At 43.8% G+C, this 22,737-nt stretch overlaps 1 protein-coding gene across 1 annotated transcript in view; it reads left to right on the top strand.

Moving 5' to 3' along the window:
• Nucleotides 1–22,737, top strand: part of COL28A1 (collagen type XXVIII alpha 1 chain) — a 157,927-nt gene that overhangs the window by 117,376 nt on the left and 17,814 nt on the right. Inside the window, exons 28-32 of the mRNA XM_057304177.1 lie at nt 14,578–14,646; nt 15,184–15,264; nt 15,354–15,389; nt 20,483–20,519; nt 22,138–22,692. Coding sequence (XP_057160160.1) covers nt 14,578–14,646; nt 15,184–15,264; nt 15,354–15,389; nt 20,483–20,519; nt 22,138–22,692 — 778 coding nt within the window. The remainder of the gene's footprint in view (nt 1–14,577; nt 14,647–15,183; nt 15,265–15,353; nt 15,390–20,482; nt 20,520–22,137; nt 22,693–22,737) is intronic.

The raw sequence follows: 22,737 nt of genomic DNA, 5'->3' as shown, positions 1-22,737 counted from the left end.
TAATTCCTCTCCCATCTCCAACAAGAATTTATTCTACAACATTCTAAAGGGCATCTGGCCATTCACACCGTGCTTGGACACTCGAGGGAGTGGAAGCTTTGTACCTCTCTTGTGTGTTTCCCAATGGCCTTGTAGCAAATTCAAGAAGTTTTGTTACTTTTTAAAAAGAAAATAATGCAAACTGTGTCAAATCCAAATACCTCAAAATCATGCAAAGTTGTGCAAGTCTCCCACGTTTCCCTTCAGTTACCCTACAGAGACTGTCCTGTTTGCAGTTTGGGGTGCAGCTTCCAGTTTTGACTAGATGTGTAAACACCCACATATACAGTACAACAGCCTTTAAAATCATTTAAACATAATTTTCCCAACATGTTTCCCCCCTCAGTTAATAGAGCATGAATGGCCCTCCAAATCAATACATAAAGATTTCCTATACTTTTTAACAGCTACATATTACTTCATTGCGTGACTGTAGCATAAATTAATGTATTTCCCTTCCTTAGATAATGAGGCAGAGAACATTCTTGTGTCTTCCCATACTTGTGCTAGTGGTAGACTTTCTTTCTTCATGTTGAACTGAAATCTGTCCACCTGTGAATTTTTCTGTTGCTGCTACTCCTTTCATGTTGTTTTCTACTTCACTATGAGTACAAGGCTTATAAAAATTTGTGAATACAATTTCATTATACATATGTGTGTCTCTTTTACTGGTAAACATGAACTCACATGTTTTCTTACTTTATCCTTGAAGCAAGTATGTCGTAATTAAAACTTGAGTTACCTTTGTGAATAACTGAATTTCTTGCAAGGTGTGCTTTCATAGGAGACTGTAATTTTGCGGCTCTTTTCACATGGCTTCAATTCTCTTTCTTGGCCTGAGAGATGCCAACCGCATCTGTGCATTCTGAGGTTGAGCAAGGTCAACTGTTACGCTGTCATTAAGCTGCTTGTGAAGACAGTTTAGAGGAGTTTTGAGGGGGAAAAAATCAAGGAAAAGTTTCTAATTGTAAGCTCTGCGCCTCTGAAACTGGCATCTGAATCAGCAGGAATAGTTCCTGTCATGTTAAGTTGGAAGCAATGAGAAAGGAAAACAGGGCATAAAAATGAATGAGATGGAGAATGGCCTATGGGAAGTAGGCTTTATTGTACTTTTATTTTTTTTCAGCTTCTAAAATTAATGTAATTTTCTTTATTTTATTTAAAAATGTACTTGGTTATCTTTATCATTTCCATGTTTTGAAAAACAAATTTATTATTTTCAGCTTTTTAAATTTTTTATTGTGGTAAGAATACTTCACACGAGGTCTACCTACTCAACACATTTTCAAGCGTGCAGTACCCTATGCTTAACCATAGGCATTCCGTCCTGCAGCCGGTTGTCGTTAGAACTTACTCCTCTTGCATAACAGACGTTATCTCCATTGAACGCGCCTCATTTCCCCGTCCTCGCCCCTGGCAACTACCATTCTACTCCGCCTCTGTGACCTTGACCATTCGGTCATCTCATGTTGTGCAATCATGCAGTGTTTGTCCTTCTGTGACCAGCCTGTTTCACTTAGCACTCCCGTGTTCACTGTGGCATTATTCACAATAGCTAAGATATGGGAACAACCGAAACGCCCATCAAAGCAGAAATGGATTCAGAAAATGTGGTATCTCCACACAATGGAATATCATTCAGTCTTCCCAAAACAAGGAAATTCTGCCACATGTGACAACATGAATCAATCTGGAAGACATTATGAAAAGTGAAATACGCTTGCCCTACTTCTATTCAAAGAACTCATGGGTCTCTAAATAGGACTTCTGTAATCTCCATAGCATATCCAGAAAGAGACATATAAAAGAGCTCATGCTGTGAGTCCTCTAGTCAAAGACATTCTCTGAGAGGGCGATTAGCTGTTAGTCCTTTTGTGCTTTTAATTCCTGGTAGAGGAAATGAGTTTCTAGAATGCCACTGTCCCTCAGTAGGTGTAATCCTTTTGACAGGTAGCAAAATGAGGAGGACAATACAGAGGCGTCGGTCCTGTAATTCACATCTCAAATACAAGCATTTAAAAGCAGAATTTCTATCATAGTTTTTTGATGTCCTTGTCAGCGAAGCCTCCAGAATTTCTCTGTGGGACGAGCAGCAACCAGAGAGCTAGGGTGGCTGGGGGACTGAGCCGGGGAGCACTGGCATCGCAGGCACTCTGCTTACGGGGGCTCGGGAGTCCCTGCTGTGGCCACAGGAGACCAGGGGATAAAGTGTGGGGGCCACTCACCTTTTGGTCTGTTCTTTGGTGCACCCCACAAGTTAGCAGTTGTCACCAAACCTCCTGACAGGAAATATAATACATTGGGCCCAAGGACAGACCTGGCTGAATGTCACATCGGTATCTTCCTTTTGATGTAATTAAAGGTGTCACATACAGTCTAAATAAGTTTCCCTTTCCCCAGAGTCATACAGTGATGATATAAAGTAAACATCTTTACCAGCCTCCACACCTAAAAGTGTGGTAGCCAAGACACATTCATGATGATGGCTGGAGCTGCTACCTTCTGCTTAGGTCTAAAGCTGCCTACTGTCCTTTTTTTTTTTTTTTTTTTTAAAGATTTTATTTATCCATTTGACAAGAGAGAGAGGAAGAGAGAGAGAGAGCACAAGCAAGGGGAGGGGCAGAGGGAGACAGAGAAGCAGGGTCCCCTCTGAGCAGAGAGCCCAATGCAGGGCTCGATCGCAGGACCCCTGGATCATGACCTGCACCGAAGCCAGACCCTTAACGGACTGAGCCACGCAGCCGCCCCCATGACTGTACTTTTCTGTTCATATCAAGTACATACCAGATTCTCATCATGCATTTCCACTTGATTTTTTTTTAATCTTTTACTTATTTATTTGAGAGAGCGAGAGCATGAGTGGTGGGGAGGGACAGAGGGAGAGGGAGAAGCCGACTTCCTGCTAAGCAGGGAGCCTGATGTGGGGCTCAATCCCAGGACCCTGGGATTATGACCTAAGCCAAAGGCAGACACCCAAGGAGTTCATGAACACTGAGGCTAGTAAACTCTAATTAGAATCTTCCCTTTGGCTACATGCCCAAGGATGCATGGATTGTATATTTTGGTATATTTGAAATTTTAAGGTTTATACTTCATGAGTATTGTTTGGTTTTTTTGTTCTTTATGGTCCCTATCCCAGGGGATTTCGACAAGGGGGTAGCATTGGCTTTAAAAGGAGGTAGTTATCTGTTCATGTGAGATGATAGGATACTGGGTGGTCTGGAACCAGTCACCGGTTCAAAAACATTAGTTGCACATTTTCTATGTGCTGGGCATGGGGCTTGATGCTCGGGATGAAGGAATGCCCAGTGCCTAATCGACGGCCAGAGCGTGGTGGGGACCAAAGAACTAGACCTTTATGAATTAAGGTTAAGATGACAGGAAGCCTATGCAGAAGAAACTGGAAAAACACACAGGGCCAGACTGTGAAGGGACGTTAGCTCTAAGCTACAGGGCTTCAGCTGGAGCCTGTCAGTGATTCCCAAGGTGTGGCCCCTACCAGCTCCATCCTCATCACCTAGGAAGCCATTAAGAAGGCAAGTTCTTGGGCCCCACCTAGACCTAATGAATCAGCAGCTCTCAGGGTGGAGGCCAGGAATCCTTGTTTTCACAGACACTACAGATATGTTTGATATATACCAAAGTTTAAGAACCATTGCTCTGATGATAGAAAACCCTGGAAGGGTTTATTTTAAAAACCCAGTTTTACGGCAATATGATTCACACAGCACACAAGTCACCTGTTTAAAGTATACAAGTCAATGATGTTTAGTATTTTCACAGGTTTGTGCAACTATCAACACCACCTAATTTTTGGACATTGTCATCACCCCCAAAACAAAGCCCTTATCCCATAATAGTCACCCAAACTCTAGTCCCTGGCAACCACTAATCTACTTTCTGTTTCCATGGATTTTCCAATTCTGGACATCTCCTATAAACAGAACCACACAACATGTAGTCTTTCATGGCTGGCATCTGTCACTTAGCATAATGTTTTCAAGGGTCATCCGAGTTGAAGGGGATGAAGGGGGGCACTTGTGCTGACGAGCACCGGTGGTTGTATGGAAGTGATGAATCACTGAATTCCACATCTAAAACTAATATTACACTGTAGGTTAACTAACTGGAAGTTAAACAAAAACTTTAAAAAACGGGGGGTCATCCATGTTGTATTAGAACTTTCTATGTATGGGCAAGTAATATTCCATCGTGGAGATATACCACATTTTGTTCATGCGTCTGTCCATTGATGAACATTGGGTTGTTTCTACTTTTTGGCTATCATAAAGAATGCAGTTATGAACATCCACGTGTAAGTTTTGTGTGGACACATGTTTTTATTTGTCTTGGTCATATACCTTGTCCTTTCTAAGGACAGGAGTGACCTGGTCAGCTGAGGGTTTCAGTATATGACAGCTTGGGACAGTGCTTCTCATTCCTCTGCCTCCACAGCATTCCCACGTCCAAAACACTCCATCATCAACTGTACTCACGATTCCCTTTTTGAGTAGTGGTGTGGGGGTAAGAGGTGGGCTGTACAGTTGGAAATATGCTCTTCTTTGCACGCTAGCCTCTCTTTCTCTTGTCCCACAATTGAGAATCTTTGCTAGAGATTGACAAGAGCTGAAGTAAAGACGTGAATTAAACTATTATAATAATTTAGTCCCCAGGTGAGGTGACTCGGAACGCGGGCATGTTTAGAAGGGATGGACTTGTTGATGCTGAAACCTTATCCTTATTACCGATCTCCCACTCTACTGCAAAGGCAAAGTAATGTATAGAGCACCTTCCCTTTGGTGTGAAATATTATTTTGCTTTTTAAAAGATATTATTTATTTACTTATTTGAGACAGAGAGAGTGAGTGAGAGAGAGAGCACAAGTGGGGAGGGGGATCAGAGGGAGAGAGTGAAGCAGACTCCCTGCCAAGCATGGAGCCTGATGAGGGGCTCGATCCCAGGACCTGGAGATCATGACCTGAGCCGAAGGCAGACGCTTAACCGACTGAGCCACCCAGGTGCCCCAAAATATTATTTTTCAGCAGTGATCCTCTGCTGAAGGGAGACAAGCTACAGAAAAGCATAGCTTCTCAAACTTTTTCAGCAAAACCCAAAGCCACTCTGAGCATGGCTCATGGCCCCTTCATTTTAATGTTAGAATTTTCACTTTGTGACACTTGAAATACCAATGATTTCTGAGATGAATTATTTTTTGGTAATTTAATGCAAAATGCCATGTGTTGTGGTCTGATCTGCTAAAGGTGGGAGAAATGAGAACATTGGTATCTGTGTTAGTTTCCTGTGGCTGTTGTAGCAAATTTTCACACTTGTGGCTTAATACACCACCAATGTATTCTCTTGCAGCTCTGGAGCCCAGAGGTTAAAATGAACCTCATGGGGCAAAAACCACAATGTTGACAGGGAGTCTAGGGGATCATCTATTTCCTTGCCCTTCTAGTGTCTAGAGCCACACCACCTGTTCCTTGGCTCACGACCCCTTCCTCCATCTGCAAAGCCAGTGATACGCATGTTTTCTCTCTGACTCTGCTCTGCTCTGTTTCTGTCACACGACCTTCTTCTCTTCTACCAAGTCTCCCTCTGCCTCCCTCTCATAAAGATATTTATGATTGCATTTAGGACCCACCTGTATAACCCAGCATAATCTCCCCACTGGAGAGCCTTAACTTGATCACATCTGCCCACCTTTTTTTTTTCCCCCTACATAACATTCTCAGGTTCTGGCATTAGGGCCTGCATATCTTTGGGGGCCATCATTCAGCCTGCACCAGTCTCAGATCAGCAGAGAGGAGGCTTTGCCCTTTTCACTACTTCTTGTGGGTTAATGAACTGATTTATGGACATGAGAAGCGTAGTTTGAAAAACACATCTCATGGCATCCTGTCACTGGGCAGACTTAGACACTTATACCATTGTGCTAGGAGGTCCTGTGTCCTGCTGCCGTGGCGGCGGCTGCGGCCACAGAGCTCAGCGACTCCTGCTGTCCCCACACCTTGGCAGCATGGCTGAAGGGGCCGGGACGCAGCTCCGGACGCCGGGCCAGGCACCTTGCTTCTAAGCGCCTCCTCCAGCTGCCCCACATCACGAACTCTCTGCCAACATTTGCACACATCTCTGTGTCCTGAGCTCTTTTCCGTATTGATCCCCAAACGCTCATCATGAAATTGACCTTATATTAACCAGAGAGGCACCTATTCTCCTGTGCGTGTGTCGGGGTGGGGTGGGGTGTGAACCTAAATAAGACAGCGTTTAGTGCGCCTAGTGTCCAGACGTCTTCTACCAGAGGGGTGGCCAGCTTCCACATCCACTGCATCTAGCTCAGTGTACATGCAGGCCCCTGAACTAGGTACTTCCGGAGGTAGAAGACCAATAAGATGATGTGCCTCTACTTTGGGAATTTCAGGAGGACAGAAAGATGTGTGCACCCAAACCTCTGAGGAGACGTATACCACAGCAGAGGTGTGGGCCGATGTGGGGTAGTACTCGTGGCTGGGGTGAGCGTGGGTCAGGCAAGACTCCTTGGATGAGTTTGGTGGGCTAGGACTGGCCCATAGATGGGAGGAGGGTGTTCAGGGAGAACACAGAAGGTCAGGACACAAAGAGAAGTCCAAGCCCGGGAGCTGGGAGATGAGTCAGAGAGGGGAAGGCAGAAAGCAAAGTAGGCTTGCCTGAGTAGAATTTCTGTATTTGATGGATTTGGTTCTGAAATCACTAGCAGGTGGAAAGTTTTGGAAAGCAGATATAAAGTTAGGCCCAGAGCATAGAGACTGGGGTGAGACTGGGGATTAGGGAAGTGGAGATTATCCTCAGAAGGGCACCACTGATGCCATGGATGTGGACAATATTACAGAGGATAATACCGAAACAAAAGTAAGGACCATGGCAGACATCTACCTTGAGGGCACGGAGGGCACTGAGAGAGACACTGGAGAAGTGAAAAAAGCAAGCTGAAAATGGCAGGAGGGAAACCAGGAGCCTGCACTGTGTGGGTGGCCAGCAAAGGGAGCATTCCAGAGTCCCCTGTCTCTAGCAGAGGCAACTGCCATAAAGCTGACCTTGTCTCTTTATATCTATCATCTGTGCTGCAAGTATATACAAATGTCATGCAAGATTGTCATGAAACATGGCAGGTTTTACAGAAGGCTGTTTGGACCGAAAAAGTTAACGTGTACGACTGAGTTGAGCTGGCAAAGCCCCTTGAAGCCATGATGTTCTCTGCACTATGACCTATGAATGTATTCACTTCTAACATTTATACTAAGAACAACCTTATTATTGGAAAACAGGACCCGATTCTGCAATGAGTTAGACCCTAACAGCGAGCACGTGTCCACGAAGCCAACAGTGCAGTTAAGTGGCTTACCGGTTGGTTGCTTGAGAGAATTTGTGCATCTTCGCGTGCTCATTGTTCAACCGTGTTCATGGCCGCTAGCAGATATAAACCGAAAAATGGAAGCAGAAACTACAAGTTTAAGGAAAATTATTATGGGAAAACAGGCCCAACCTGAGCACATTTGGCCCTGACTGTGGTGAGCTGAGCAAGGCCCATTCCGACAGTTAGATTTGTCCGATTCTTTCTGGCGACTATCAGTGGCCTCTGAAGATTAGAAGTAGGAGTTACTTGCTTCCTCCTAGACAACGTTGCTATCAGGCGTCATGTTTTAATTAAAGCAAATTTCAGACAGAATTCTGCCCGATGTTCAGCTACTCATTAACAAGAAGGCACAAAAACATGCACTAAAGCATGGTCCAAGTTCCAACTTTCTGTTTGTTTTTTTTTAAGCACTTTGACAAGCACTTTGCATAAAATTATTTCTCTGAGACATATACAACCATATTCTCATGATTGCTCTAATTAACCTTTTATTCAGAGCAGTGAAGGGACTCTTCATTATGGGAGGAGGGGAGGAGGCACCTGTTCTGAATGAGTTCTAGAATTAGGGTGCTCTACCAAAGTGTTTGGCTGACTCTTATACCCCCTTCATGCAAGGGGTGAAGTACTTGCGTGACATTTCTAGCTATGACAGGTCTTGAATACCTCTTATTTCCCCAGGGATAAGTTGTTTTTATCATCCCTCTGGAGCAAATTCAGATGGCAAGAGTTGAAGCACAGGTCTTTGAAGTATGGACCACTGATTACAGTATTTCAGATGTTACCCTAGCAACCCCAGAGGATAAACTAAATTGCATATACACGTATTCATGGTACTGTCTAAACTAGAGCATATGAAGGTAAATTACAGAAAATATAACAATTACCTTACTTTTTGCATGCATAGGGAAAAAGCCAACGTGGTAGATTGAATAATGCCCCCGAAGACATTCATGTCCCAATCCCTGGAATCTGTGAATACTGTCTTCTATAGCAGAAGAAACTCTGCCGATGTGATTAAGTGAAGCCTTTGAGATGGGGATGTTATCCTGGATTATCTGGGTGGGCCCTGAGTGTGATCATGAGTGTCCTTCTAAGAGGGGGACAGAAAGAGAAGAGACTACGGAAGAGGTGATGTTGTGGTGTAAACAGGGATGGAGGGGAGGAAGACGGAGGAAGAGGCCACAAGCCAAAGAATATGGGTGACTATGAGAAGCAGAAAAAGTCACGGAAGCAGATGCTCCCCTCAGAGGCTCCAGGGAAAACCAGCCCTGCCAATACCTTGATTTTAACCCAGTGAAACGGATTCTGTACTTCTGATTTCCAGAACAGTAAGAGAACAAATTTATGTTGTTTTAAAGCCACTAAATTTATGGTAATTCATTACAGTGGCAATAGGAAACGAATATAGCCATCAATATTAATGTCAGCAGCATTTTGGTCCAGCTCATGGAAGTTTCCATCGTAGCTGTTCTGAAAACCCTTGGCGTACATGGCTAACACTTTTTAGGTTATTAAAAAAAAAAAAAAAGAGCCTGTGTTGCGGGCCGTGGAGAGAAGGAGAGGAACAAATGGTGCAGGTTTTAAACCATTTTTAGGAACAGACTCAAAATCAGTCCTTGAATCTGTAAAAAGTAAACCACTTCTCTGCCTCTCACTGGGCACAATGGGACTAGATCACCATTTGAATGAGAATCAAGTAGAATGAAGCCGTGTTGTTCCATTGAAGCGCATTAGGACGGCGTTCTGGCCAGGTACCAGGTGAGCCCGGGCTGCGCTCCAGCGGAAAGCGCTAACACAGAACTTACGCACTGATTCTATTCCCAACCGAATGGGCTGCTTTATTGAGCAAGCATTACGCTGCCTGAGCCCACGTTAGAGAAGGCTAACGTCAAAATAGGACATTCAGTTAGAGGAAGTCGGTTCCACAGAGGAAAGGATTTTAAGAAACTGGAGGCTCTTGATTTTCAGGCTGGAGATGGAGAAACTGCCTGGCTTCTACTCTGTGCCAAGACAGAACTGAGCAGAGCCTTCGGAGGAACTGCCTTTGGAGAGAATTAGTGTTGAAAGCATTGCTGAGAAATCAAATACAATCCGAGGAGTTGGGGAAGGATTGCAAAAGCCTGGGTTTTATCATTTACATGCCTGCCCCCAGGGTATTCCAGCAATTTCCTAAGAGTATGTCTAGCTCTCTTATTACCTGGCTCAGTCCTTCGCACACAGGCACACCGTCAATGGCAGTAGCTAGTTATAATAGGAGGATGTGATGATAGAGATTCAGGAGGAAGAGGATAGGCGCCAAAATGCCAGACCACTGTGTTGTTCTGTGGGTCTCTGGGTAAGCACCTTCTATCTACATGGACAATTATATGTACTCTATAGGCCCCCAGGAAAATACGATTTTCCTTCTAAAGTGAATTAGCTGGTCCGTCATGCCTAAGAAAATAATTCCTTTCAATACAGAATGGTTCCTGGATTTGAGGCCAAATACTTAGGTAACTATTCAGGCAGGCCACCATGTCTTGCTAACTCTGCCATTTAGCCACTAAATCAGCATCTTAATACAGCACTGGCTTCTTTCTTTGAGCTACTTTTCATTCACAGGCCTGCTGCAATAATCTTGTACTCCGTACCATCAAAATTTATCAAAATTTATATTCTGTGAAAAGTATGAACATCAGAAAATTATCATTGCTACACTAGTTTATTTTCAGCCTGGGTCATTTTGCCAGGTGTTCTGTTCTTTCTACTTTTTACAATTTTTTTTTTATTATTCTTAAGAGATTATTTATATACGGACAAATTCACCTTCTTAAGGGTACAATGTTATGAGTTCCAGCAAATGCATAGGAGGGTCTAATGGTCTGGGCTAAGGAAGGTTTCCTGGTCCTTCCCCACTAGTGGGACATCTCCTTTCCCAAGCAGTGGGATATCTCTAAAGGTCTGGGATCCATGCCTGCAAGTTTTATTCTGTTTCCTTTCCCCAGCTCCCATGGGTCACCTGTGCCCTAAAGGTGGCAGTGTTTGCTGCACATGTCCAGCAGCCTAAGATTTTTGTCACAGAGGAGGCCTTGTGCCTTTCGCTGGGGGTCAGCTGCTTCCCTCCCCAAGGCCTGAACCACTAGGGAAGCTTTGGGACTCGTCCTGTCCCCAGTCTTTCTTATGAGCACTGCTAAGGTCCCCAAAGGGCCTGTGAGTGAGTATAAATTCCCCTGTGTCTGAAGCTCCCAGGGGTCCTGTCCTCTCACACAGCCCACACTCAGCCTTCAGCAATTGGTTTAGAAATTTAGCCGAATTCTTCTTACCAGCTTGTATGACATCTGGTGTTTCCAGCAGGTAAGTAAGTGCCCATGTCCTGTCTCTCCTTAGCAGATCCTTTGTTTCCTTAGGTTTTGAGTCACGTGGTTGACTCAGGCTCCATGATGCACTCAAAAAGAGCTGGGCTTTCATAGGATGGTTAGCAATTTTTGTTTGGATTTAAGAATGAAAGCAGCCTTTTCTAGTTTCTATACCCTAAAGGGGAGGCAGAAGTTCATTTTATAGTTTTGGATCATCTATGAATTTGATTTCTTTTCTCACTGTACCTTAATTATCTGAGAAAGGAAAATGATCACATCTACAGCAGGATGGGTGTAGAGGGGAGATATAGTGGTTGCGAAGCTGGGTTTGAAATTTGGATTTAATTATACCTTCAGATAGACAGGTTCTTTCCTGTAGTTGCTCCTGACCCAGCCTGAAATAATTGTGTCTCATTTGAGACTTGTAAGGAAAAAAGTATGATTGGATAGCGTTCACCTCTGCCCAATTAAGGGGTTTGCTCGCGATTAGCCAGAGAGCGCACTCTGAAAGTTACAGGAAGACTTCCAAGTGTTCTGAAGGGAAACTGACAATTAAAAAGAAAAAAAAAAGGCTGTTGTATAGGGAAAAGCAGCTGCCTGGAATGGCTACAGTGTGAACAATTATATAGAAAATGTCTAGAATGTGAAGTGATACAAAATAGATTCCTGCCCATGGAGCTGATCCTAACATGCTAAGCGGCTACTTGGAGGTTTTCCCCTCAGGGCATAGCAGTGAAGCCCGGGTAGCTTTTAAGTTTGCGAGGAAATTGTGTAATTTCTTAAAGGAAGCTAGTTAGTCATAAACATTTATTGGACATCTATATTAGCTGTTGTAGGATCCAAAAGTTTGTAAAAGAAGTAATTATTCTGAATAATTGTCAGAAAGGTGTCAAGTTCTTTGTGGACCCACTTTGTCTGAGGGTGCAATTCTCAGGGACCATTCACCATCACATCCCAGGCCCAGCTGCTTTGTGTGTCACGCTGTCCGTCCTGTGGGGGCGGGGGGGCAGGGCAACACCAGCTATACAGCCTCCTAGAGCTCTCCTGTGAACCTTTAATCCCCTTCCACCTGGCTGCAAAACCTCCTGACCCCCCAACTCAGGTCCCAGGGGTCTTAAGAATCTCCCCGACAGCTTCGCACCACCTTTCAAATGGGTACCTGGTTGAATAAAGCTGTCCTACTTGGACTCTGAAAAAACAAAACAAAAAACAAAAGCCTGAGAAAATGAATTTATGCCCAAGTGTCATTTACTGACACATCTTTCTTAAGAGCATACCTTTCTTAGAATTTTTGTTTTTTATTTTCTTTTTAATTAGAACAGAGAACAGCCGACTCTCAGGCAGGTATCTCACCACCACCCTCCATGCGACCCTGTGAGCTGGCTGTGCAGTCTGTGTGCAGACAGACCGCTCTAGCCTCCATATTCTAGGTGAAGCTGCACCGCTCCCCCCCCCTCCGCCAGCATGGTTTTCAGCAAGTGCAATGAGGTTGGCCTGTGTTCCACATATTCCGGTCTATTCCTCTTCATACCGTGTTTGCTGGGCAATCTTTGGAAACAGAACAGATTTTTCTCTCCTCTCCTTTCTCCTGCTTAAATCTCTAGCTTGGAGTCTGCATGTTGGTGTGCTGTTTCCAGCATATCTCACTGGCACCAGTCCCTAGCCAGGGTTCTGGGGCTCTCTGTACCACCGTGTTTCCTGCTGGGAAAAGACTGTTCTCTCTTGACTGTGAACTGAATAGAGAAGACCAGTGATCCCTGTCTGTCCCCTGTCACCACTGAAGCAACTAATAGAGGGGGCACTTCTTCAGGGGTGAGTCTCCTCAGAGAGGCCTGAGACAGCCATGCACCACATAAACCTTCACCATGGCCCCCTATTCCATGGCACTGTGCTTGGCTCAAGAGTTACCAGGGTTAAAAAGACCATCCACGAATGAGTTCTCTGCACTCTGACCTTTGTAAGGAACTTGGCTGAGTCCTCTAGAGCCCAATTGAGGAGGAAGAACTGTAACCCCATACTGCCTTCCATTTAGAAATACAACATGGCAGAGATGAAAAGGACCTAAAAGTTCAGCCAAGTCAACCCACCGAGAGGGGTTAGTGATGGGTCCAACAAGAGTGGAGCACTTCATGTCAACAAGAGTCTCCAATTATATTCATCCTATGTTGTACCCTTCTGTGTAAGATTTGTTTTAATGAAAAGGTTTCCTCCTAGGGATACAGGCAAGTGTACAGAGATAAATAAGAGAGTCTTCACTGAAGCATTATTTGTAATTGGGAAATATTGGAAACAACCTAAATGTCCATCCCTAGGATAATGGTTAAATCTATAGTCTAGTTATTTAATAGCATACTGTATAGCAGAGAAAATTAAACTAGAACTGTGTATATGTACACAGATATATTTCAAATAGATAATGCTGAAGTTTAAAATACAAATTGGATACACAGATACATCACTTATTTGAAGTTTAAACTATTATTGTACACTATCTTAGACTATATACGTGTAGTTAAAACATAAATACATGAATGTGAGTGATGCATGTCAATTTCAGAAACAGATTTCCCCTCTCCTTAGGGGAAAGGGATTGGGTACATCAGAGGTTTCAGGGGTATCTGCACCATTTCATTTTAAAATATGGTGGTATATAGATGAGTGCCTTTTTCAGTATAAATTTTATGCATCTGAAATATTTCATTGTAATATTTTTAAAAAGAAAGGGTTCTGTTGATTTTAAAAAGTTTGAAAGTCAATGAGCTAGGAAGGCAGTCTGAGGAATGCTGATACTCAGAATTACATTGGTCTCCAAGCAAGCCTCTGTGACCCCCTCCAGTCTCTCCTTCTAAAGCCCATCCTGCCTTCTGGCTTAGTGGCTTTCAAGCCCTAGCAGGCCTATGCAAAATGCATATTTTACCCCACACCCATCCTGGATTCTCATTTCCTTGTCTGAGGTTTTCATTGAGAATACCAGTGATTCTAGTAGGTGTGGTCAGGGTACCTTTGAGAAAGATGTTCAAGGTAAGCAAATGAAATCTCAGTAACTCGTGGTCCCACAAACCTTTGCCATGGACTTGTTGCTAACAATGATTTAGAGTTAAGCAGCGTCAGAACTATGACTTTGCATACACAACAGGGATTATTTCTGTTTCCTGTTCAACATCATGAAAGCCCTTTAAATCTGCGCGGTTTTGGGGGCAGGGGTCGGGGAGCAGGAGAAAGAGTTAAGGTAAGTGAGGGGGCAGTTAAAAACAAGTCCTGCAATGAAAACATTTTTATTTTCTGAATTAAGGAGGCACTAAATAAATAGATTCATGGTACCAATGATCAGGGCTGGAACTAACAGTATATAGTAATTGTATGCACAGTTCCTTGGCATTCACTGGGGAGAAATGCTCTTATGTCCTCTTTTCCTCCATTATTAAGAAAATACATGCTTTTAGCGTATCAAAAAAATATAGAAAAATGTAGAGAAGATTATAAAAAAGATTATCACAACTCAAATAACAGCTGCTTGTTATTTGTGTACTGGTTAACATAATGTTCATAGTTTGAAAATTGGCCAAGGTGGGAGAAATTATACCACAGAAATAAGCAAATTCTGTAAACCAGCTCCTTCACTTCTACTCCAGATTCAGAAGCTCAGCTTTTACTAGCAAAGCACTGAGCCCATCGGACATATCCACTTCCCCCCCAAATTTAGATAATGCTACAATGCAGTTTGGGAACCGCAAGTATATATCTGACTCAAAGAATTTTCTGAGTTATCTTGGGAAATTAATGTGCTGATCCCTTTTTCATATTGTGTAGGGTGAGCAAGGACCTCAAGGCTTTCCAGGGCCAAAGGGCACGACAGGCCGTGGCCTCCCTGGCCAGAAGGTACGTTATGTTAGGACCTTAGAAAGATGCTTAAGTTTAGGATCTGCATCGTTTAACATAAACTTTGGAAGAGCTCTCCTACTGGTCATTCATCCTTATAGCTCTCGGAGGAAAAATCCATTTGGAAGCAAATCCCTATGGATTTCCTTTCAACTATAAACCTGCTTACTTTACTTTCTTCATCCTTGAAAGCCAGCTGCTAAAAGAGTGAATCCTTACAACATACCACGTAGAAGACACCAGATAAGTCTGCTGTAAAATTTTATAACAGTCGAACTTCCTGAAGGCAGCGAGCTGTTCTGATCATATCCTCAGGTCTCCTCACCTTGAGCTCTCTGGTTCATCATGAATTAGATTATGGTACCTAGGTGGAATGTAAATATAATGCCCTGCATTTCTTTTCCCCCTAGTATATTTGTATTAACCAGAACCACAGGTCTTCAAAAGATTCCACTGGCAAATGAACCAATTTTAGAGTTTTTCTTATTTGGCTTCAATATTTACATTCTAAACTTCTCTTTTCACTCTATTCTAAAGGGAGAGCATGGAGAACAAGGAGCTATGGGAAAGAAAGGCGATAAAGGGGAAATTGGGGAGCCCGGATCCCCAGGAAGACAGGCAAGGAGTGATTTTTAAAGTCTTACTGTAATTTTATGCATTAACTAGTTCCAACCTATATTGACTGTTACTCTTCTTCCACTAAGTAGGGGTTACAAGGACCAAAGGGAGACGTAGGACTTACAGTGAGTATCCAACCTAGGGGGTAATTGAGGGTTTGTGTTTGCAAAATTATTACATACGTGTTTTAGCTTCAGAAGTATGAGTTCTTTTGACACAGAGTGCCAGCTGCTATTTAATGGTAGCACTGCTACAAGCCCAGTGTTGACTTAGATGCATGAGGCAATTGATCTCAGCGTGAGGGAGAAAGAACACCAGGCAGCCCTTCCCCAGCCTCGTGGTAGCAACTACTCCCCCCGACCCTGGCAGACAGGGTAACGAGGAGGTGAGCTGTTTAAAAGAAGCCAAACGACCAAATGACTTCTACTTTACATTACCCTTCACATTTCCAAATGGGGGCTTCTGTTTCCTTGAACTAGCTCCTTTAGGAAGTGCCCTGAGAACGGCCATCACGAAATGGAGATTACTTGAATGTACTGATTCACTTATTCAACAGAACTTGTGAGGCATCAATAAACTTTCCCTTATGCTCTCTACACTGTTGCGAATAAAAAGCTGACTCTTCAAAGTCTCACAGGGTAGAAAGGTTCTAGAATTTCTATAGCAAAGTCTATTTCTTCCTTTCACGTTGGAAGACACTACATCTCTTGGAGTAGAGAAGCAATAGGAAGCTTCTCTTTTTTCCTCCTTTTGATTTTTCAGTGGGTCATGGTCTGGGGATGCAGCCCCTATGTGCTGTGCTAAGCAAATCCAGGTGTAAGGGGTGGGAGTTTAGGTAGTGAAGGTAAGACATGAGAGGTGGGCATACGACAAACAGAACACACTTTTTTTATGGTCTGTTTGCCATTTCCTCTTTGTCCTTCCTCACAAGTCAGATACTCCCAGATGCCTATGGCATATGAAACAGCTGCATATACATCAGTTCCTCCCCCAAAGTAGCAGGGAGAGTGTCTGTAAAATGCTCAGAGGAACGACCCCATAGGTTTATACCCTCCCTCCTATCCCAGTGTGTGGAAAGGGCGTGGCTTCCTTCATCCATTCATTTGTTCGCTCGTTTCACCAACATTTATTGGGTGCGTATTCTGGGTCAGGCTCGGAGATAGGCAGGGGAGCAGTAGAGATTAAGAGACTGTGTCCGTGGACTCAAGGAGCTCACAGCCCATTAGAAAAAAAGGCAAGCAAAGGATGTCCCCCTGTCATTTGACAAATGCTATGACAGGCGTAAACACGTGGATCCAGAGCAAACAGAAGGATGTATGATGATGTTTGGGGCCAAGTTAGGCTTTTATCTCTTGAGCAGAAGATTCTTAACCAAGAGGCAGAGATCTCAGAAATGAGGCTGGCATTCTGCTGACCTTGGCTTTCTCGGTTCTAGAAGAGGGACTAGCAGGGAAGGACAAGTGAAGGAAGAGTGACTTTGCCTCAGTGAGAATCTAGTCTGTGACTGGTACTGCGTTAGGCTCCTTCACCTCAGTACCCCCCTACCTAGTACTGCAGGGGCCTGAGGGCTCCTGTTTTAGAGCCCGCACAGGACCTGTAGCGCTCCTTCTGCCACACCCCTTCTCCCGGGTAAGGAGCCCTCAGGGCCAAGCAGAGTGAGCACCCTGAGCACATGCCCCCTCTATTCTACATGCTGGATACACAGGATCCCCAAACTGCCTAAGTGACAGCACTGGCCTATGCATGGGTCACCCCAGAAGGTGGGCAAGGGGCATGTGTTTTCAGGGAATCTGGACAGAGCTCAGAAGTGAGGACTCTTCTCCCCATGAATGATGGGCCAAGCCTGCGCAGTGTAGAAATGGTAGGGTTGGGGTGCAACGAGAAGGGGACAGAGTTCAGGCCACAGCCCTCTCTTGCCCAAGACTCCATGTTGGTCTACACGATAGCTCCATGAGGTCGGTACTATTATCTCTACTTCTATGAAGACGTGCTAAGTCAGAAAAGTTTGAGTGGTATGCCTGAAGTCGCCCTGCTAGCGAGTAGCAGAGCCCTTGTAGCTGGAGTTGACTTGTCTGGTACCAAAGGCAGGCTGCTCCCCCATGAATGCTGTTCTTAGAAGGCCTCATTCCTCTCCCCACCCACGTTCTGTCCCTGATCAAATATATCCCCAAACAGCTGTCGGGTGTAGATTCATTCCAGACTAGCAAACTACTGCTTTAAGACGCAAATACTATAGACAGAGTTCAATGTCATAATAATTCATGCCAAATTGCTTCAAAAAGACTGTTCCTCCACCTGTCCCATACATGTTAGCATTTCTTAGTGTCTGCCTTCAGTCTTCTTTCTCCCGGTCTTCCAACTCTGAGGCAGGGAAAACCATGAAAGGAAGGGGGGATGTGCAATTTGAAAAGGCTAGTTTAATATCATAGCAAAGTTGTATGGAGAATGAAAACATACTGTCTTTATGTTATAAATATGGAAAAGAATATATGTAACCAGTGGAGGTGTGGGGACACACTGGTTTAAAAGACTGAGAGCTCTGCTCTAGGAAATCTCATCTGCCTTCGATGTTTTCCACAGCCAGCTGTACACCTGCCTTCCGTAAATCTGCCTCCTGTTTGCCCTGCTCTCTTGAGCACCAGACCTTACGTCTTACTGCCTACCGGCCACCCCCAGCTGGATGTCCGTCCCATCGATGCCAGGCCCAGGCAGAGCCCCGTGATCTCCGTTTGCTCCCACCCTGCTTCTGGTCCATCCCTCCCCATCTCAGAGTGGGCCAACATCATTGGCCTCCTCTGAGACTCCTTTTTCCTCACCCTTCCTTCCAATTACTCACCAACTCCCTTCATTTTCTCTTGGAAAGTTCCCTCCAGACCAGCCCTTCCTCTCCATCACTGCCACCACCACCTTCTGGTGTCACTTCCCCCCCCTGAAATATTTAGGAACCTCAAACCCCTCCATGGGCTGCCACAATCACCCTTTTAAAATAGAAGTGTGATCAGATCTCTTCTCTGCTTAGGGACCATGCATCTTCTCACCGCCCAGGATAAAGTTCACACTCTCCAACATGATGCAAAGACCTTCTAGAGTTCATCTGTCTTCCACATTTCCTGTCATTCTCTCTGCCGTGTACCCTGTGTCGTAGTTTACTCTAGTACTGTAAGGCGCTGTGTGTGTACTTTGTCCCCTGCCTGGAATGCTCCTCCCATCCCCCCTCTTTCCTCTGTAACCTGCTCATAAGCCACCTTCTTGGACCGCGCCCCACCCTCACTCTCCCACCCCTGGAATTCCGAGCAGACAGGTGTGGTTCCTTGGCTCCAATCCATTCGTGGAGCACATACAAAAGTATTTATTCGTCTACTGCTCACTAGACTAGGAATCTTTTGATAGGTATAAAGGCGATGCCTTCATCATTGGCAAAAACAGCCAAAGTATTTGTTGAGCAACTTGAGTGGAAAAAATAAAACTACTTTAGTCAAGTAAAAGCAAAGAAGAGGAGGAGAGATTGATATATGTGAGTACTTAAAGCATTTTAGACCTGGCTAGACCATAAAAAGCACATTAAAAAGAATTTAAATGCAACTTTGATATATAAATTATTCTTACAAGTCAGTGAAAGATAAACATCTTAATAGAAAAAATGGACAAAGGACATACAAAGAATTTGCACAAGAGAATATGACTTGGAAACATGCGTATGAAATGAAATTTAGCCTAAGAATTGCATAAGTATAATTTAAAACAATGTGATATCTTGTTCTATCTAATGGCAAAGATTATATAATAATAATAACCAGTATTGTGTGTCTAAAATAAAACAGGTTTTCTTATACACTGCTGTTACAGGTGTTGGTTACAACCTTTCTGAAGGTCACTTTGGCAAATGCATCAAGAGCCTTAAAATGGCCATGCATCTGACTTTAGTAATCAAGTTTTTCAGAATACTTAATAATATGGGAAATTAAGTATGATACAATGTTAAGTGAAAAACTATAATCATAAACTTGGTGTTTAGTATTTTCTCCATTTGCAAAAAATTAAACATAAATATATAAATATATTTCCCCTTTCTAAAAACACAATGTAAAAATATATGCATTTTCCCTTTCTAGACACATCCTACTTTCAGATTTATTAAATGCCTCTCTAAATGTGGAAAAACATGACAAGCGCCCCCCCAAAGATGACTATTGACTACCTCATTTTATATAATTGTATTAATATTGTATTGGGAGTTCTTTTTAAAAAGCCACTTGGAATCACTGGCTTTTACTCAATTTACCAAAAATATAATTAAATTAAAATGCCCTGAATATTTTCCGTACATGCTTCTGTTAAGTCCTATCACCAGCGATGTCATCTTTACCCCAATTCTGTCATTGTGGATTTTTTTTCTTTCAAACTTTACTTTTGCAACTGTTCAATTTTATCTTCTTAGTTTTGCCTCCTTCCTGTTGAAGTTTTCTGGGCTTCTATTAAGTTCATCATTCCGGTCAGCTTCCTGTCTTGGGCAAATACAGAATTCCATTTCCTGTCATCCCATCCCAGTTATTTGTAAATGGACTACTCAGGGCAGGGCGTTGGCACATTACCCTACCTCATCCCAGGCTCTTCTGCTGATGTTGATGGCAGCAGGACCAGGAAGGAACATTCAGGAACATGGGGACATTTCACAGATGTGCCAAAGTGAGAGTATCAGGAACCTGGGGAGGGTACTTGCACAATTGGATGGTGGTAGAGAAAAGGAGGGAATACAGCATAGAACGAATTCTCTTTTGGCCCTGGTACTTGTATTGGTTGCTTAGCACGTGTGGGTTAAACTGTGTGACTGACGGCATGCGTCGCCCACACCTTTGTAAATAGTTCTTTATGGAGTTGGACCCTATCCTAAAAGTCCTGTGTCGTAGCCTCATTTGACCTGCACCACAGCCCTGAGACACAGACACTGTGAGGCCACCTAATGCCCAAGGTCACACAGCTGATAAATGCTGGAGCCCCGATTTGAACTCTGAAAGTCTGAGCTCTGACACTTCACAACTCAAACACACTTCAGTCATGCTAGATTCTAGCCACCTTTTAACCTCTGTGACATTTATTTTCTTCAGCCACAGAATAAAAGCAAATGGCTCCATACTGACTGTAATAAGACATAGCTCTTATGATGATAGGAAAAAATATTATGGTCATATAATTAATACATTTTCCTTTTGTCTTCCAGAGAGAAGAAATTATCAAAATTATTTTTGAAATATGTGGTAAGATTTGACCACCAAGAAAAGAACAATCCCTTCACAGTACCACAGGCACTGCTGGTCCAGATAAATGTGGTCTCCCCGGAGATATATGGGGTAGAGCTCATGGGAAAGTTTGAAGCTCATTTGGAAAGTCAGTGGGAACCTGAAAGATGCAGACAGAGGGTCTGTGGGAATCTGGATTTAAAAAAAGAAATCATCTTCCCAGGGTGGTTAAGAGGAGTGAAGATACTGGCCCTGGAGTCTGTGGGCAGCCAGGCCTTTTGTGAGCACAGAGCTCGTTTGTATTCAGTGACATTTACCTGAGCTTGGAAAGGAAAAAAACAACAAAGGAAATATGACCACAGGGGCCTAACTGGCATTTGAATCCAACCTGGCTGGTGATTATAATGTCTGTGTTTTTCCCAAAGCAGGAAGTCTTTCTGAATTGAGTTTTGAGCACGATTTCTAGAGTGTATTTCATTTCAAAGGCAGGAGGACACAGTCAGGAGGTCATCGTGCTTCATAGCTCTATCTAAATGCTTCTATGGCTAAATACGTTAGACTTAAAATAGAGTTAGCAGAAAGAGGAAGAAAAGAGATTAGCCAAAAGGCAAGAGATTAATAGAATAATGGAGATAAGAGAAACGTGTGTGTTTAAAATGGACAGAGGCAGAAATGTCATCGTTCTTCCATACAGGAACCCCTGAACTGGCTTGTCCCCCAAAAGACCTCTGGACGTTAAGACCCCATCTGGGACTCTGTACGGTGACAGGCCAGTTTAGATGTGGCTTCTGAGTTCTAGACGCCTGGGAAAAATAGCACCAAGTTTCCTCATGAATTTTTGTGGCAGGGATGTTGGGCAACATGAGGACTGAATAAACCAGTGGAGCCCTGATAGGTCTCACTTCCTGGTAACGCTAATGACGGCTTTGAATGGTAAACCCTAAACGGAAGCTGCTGATTAACCAGCATTCTGAGATCATTCTCCTGAAGAGGTGGCATGGTACGGACGGACTGCTGGCCTCACTGAGCCACCTTTGTCGTCATTGTGAGCGACTGGGGACACAAACTAGAGTTTGGGACGGCTGTTCTGTACAGTTACAGGTCCTAATCCTTCCCCCACAATTAACTATTTTCAGTCCATCACTTTACCCAGTGGTCATGCTAATGAGCAAATATCAATTTTCATATAAGGATAGGGTGTAAGACTAGAAGAGTAGCTTTCAGATTCAGATTAAATACAAACGTGGAAAGGACAAAGAGCAAAAGGAGGCTAGCGTTATCTTTTAGGGAGGGGAGAGGAATGTAATCAGGAAGGTGCACACAGGGTTGCTGACTTGTAAAAATATATTTTTTAATCTGAGAAACTGGCCCATAGGTGTTCATTATTTTATCTTCTACAGTGTTTTGGTGGTTTGTGTGTATGGGGGGGTTGTTTTTGCAATATATTGTTTTTTTAAAAGTCAGATACAGAAACCAGAAGGAGGACAGCTGTTAGCTGTTCACACTCCCAGAAAGGGAAGGTAACAACCCAGGTCCCTGGTGGCTCGCTGCCCTTCTCACATACCGATCTGACGCCAGTCAGTGACGTTCTGATTTTCATTCGTGCAATGTTTCTATCTCAACATTCCTCTTTTAGGGTGTGGGCCCAAATGCAAAGAGACTCCTCTAGAGCTGCTTTTTGTGATTGACAGCTCCGAAAGTGTGGGGCTAGAGAACTTTGAGATCATCAAAAGTCTTGTGAAGACTCTGTCCGACCAGGTTGCTCTGGACCTCGCTACGGCCCGCGTAGGCATAATCAACTACAGCCATAAGGTGGAGAAGGTGGCCCATCTGACTCAGTTCTCCACCAAGGACGACTTCAAGCTGGCTGTGGACAGCATGCAGTATCTGGGGGAAGGCACCTACACGGCCTCAGCCCTCCACGAAGCCAACCACATGTTTGAAGCCGCAAGGCCAGGCGTAAAGAAGGTGGCCTTGGTCATCACTGATGGGCAGACTGATACCCGAGATGAAAAGAATCTGACGGAAGTGGTGAAGAAAGCCAGTGACATCAATGTGGAAATATTTGTGATTGGGGTAGTGAAGAAAAATGACCCCAACTTCGAAGTGTTCCACAAAGAAATGAATCTCATTGCTACTGACCCAGACAGTGAGCACGTTTATCAGTTCGATGACTTCATTACCCTGCAAGGTAAGACTCAGCGCCAGGGGAAAGAAATTTCTGTGGTTCTTCCAA

The sequence above is a fragment of the Ursus arctos genome, unplaced genomic scaffold (assembly GCF_023065955.2).
Source record: "Ursus arctos isolate Adak ecotype North America unplaced genomic scaffold, UrsArc2.0 scaffold_3, whole genome shotgun sequence".
NCBI lineage: Eukaryota > Metazoa > Chordata > Mammalia > Carnivora > Ursidae > Ursus > Ursus arctos.
Note: the sequence above shows the minus strand (reverse complement) of the source record. Positions and strands in the feature narration are given on the sequence as shown.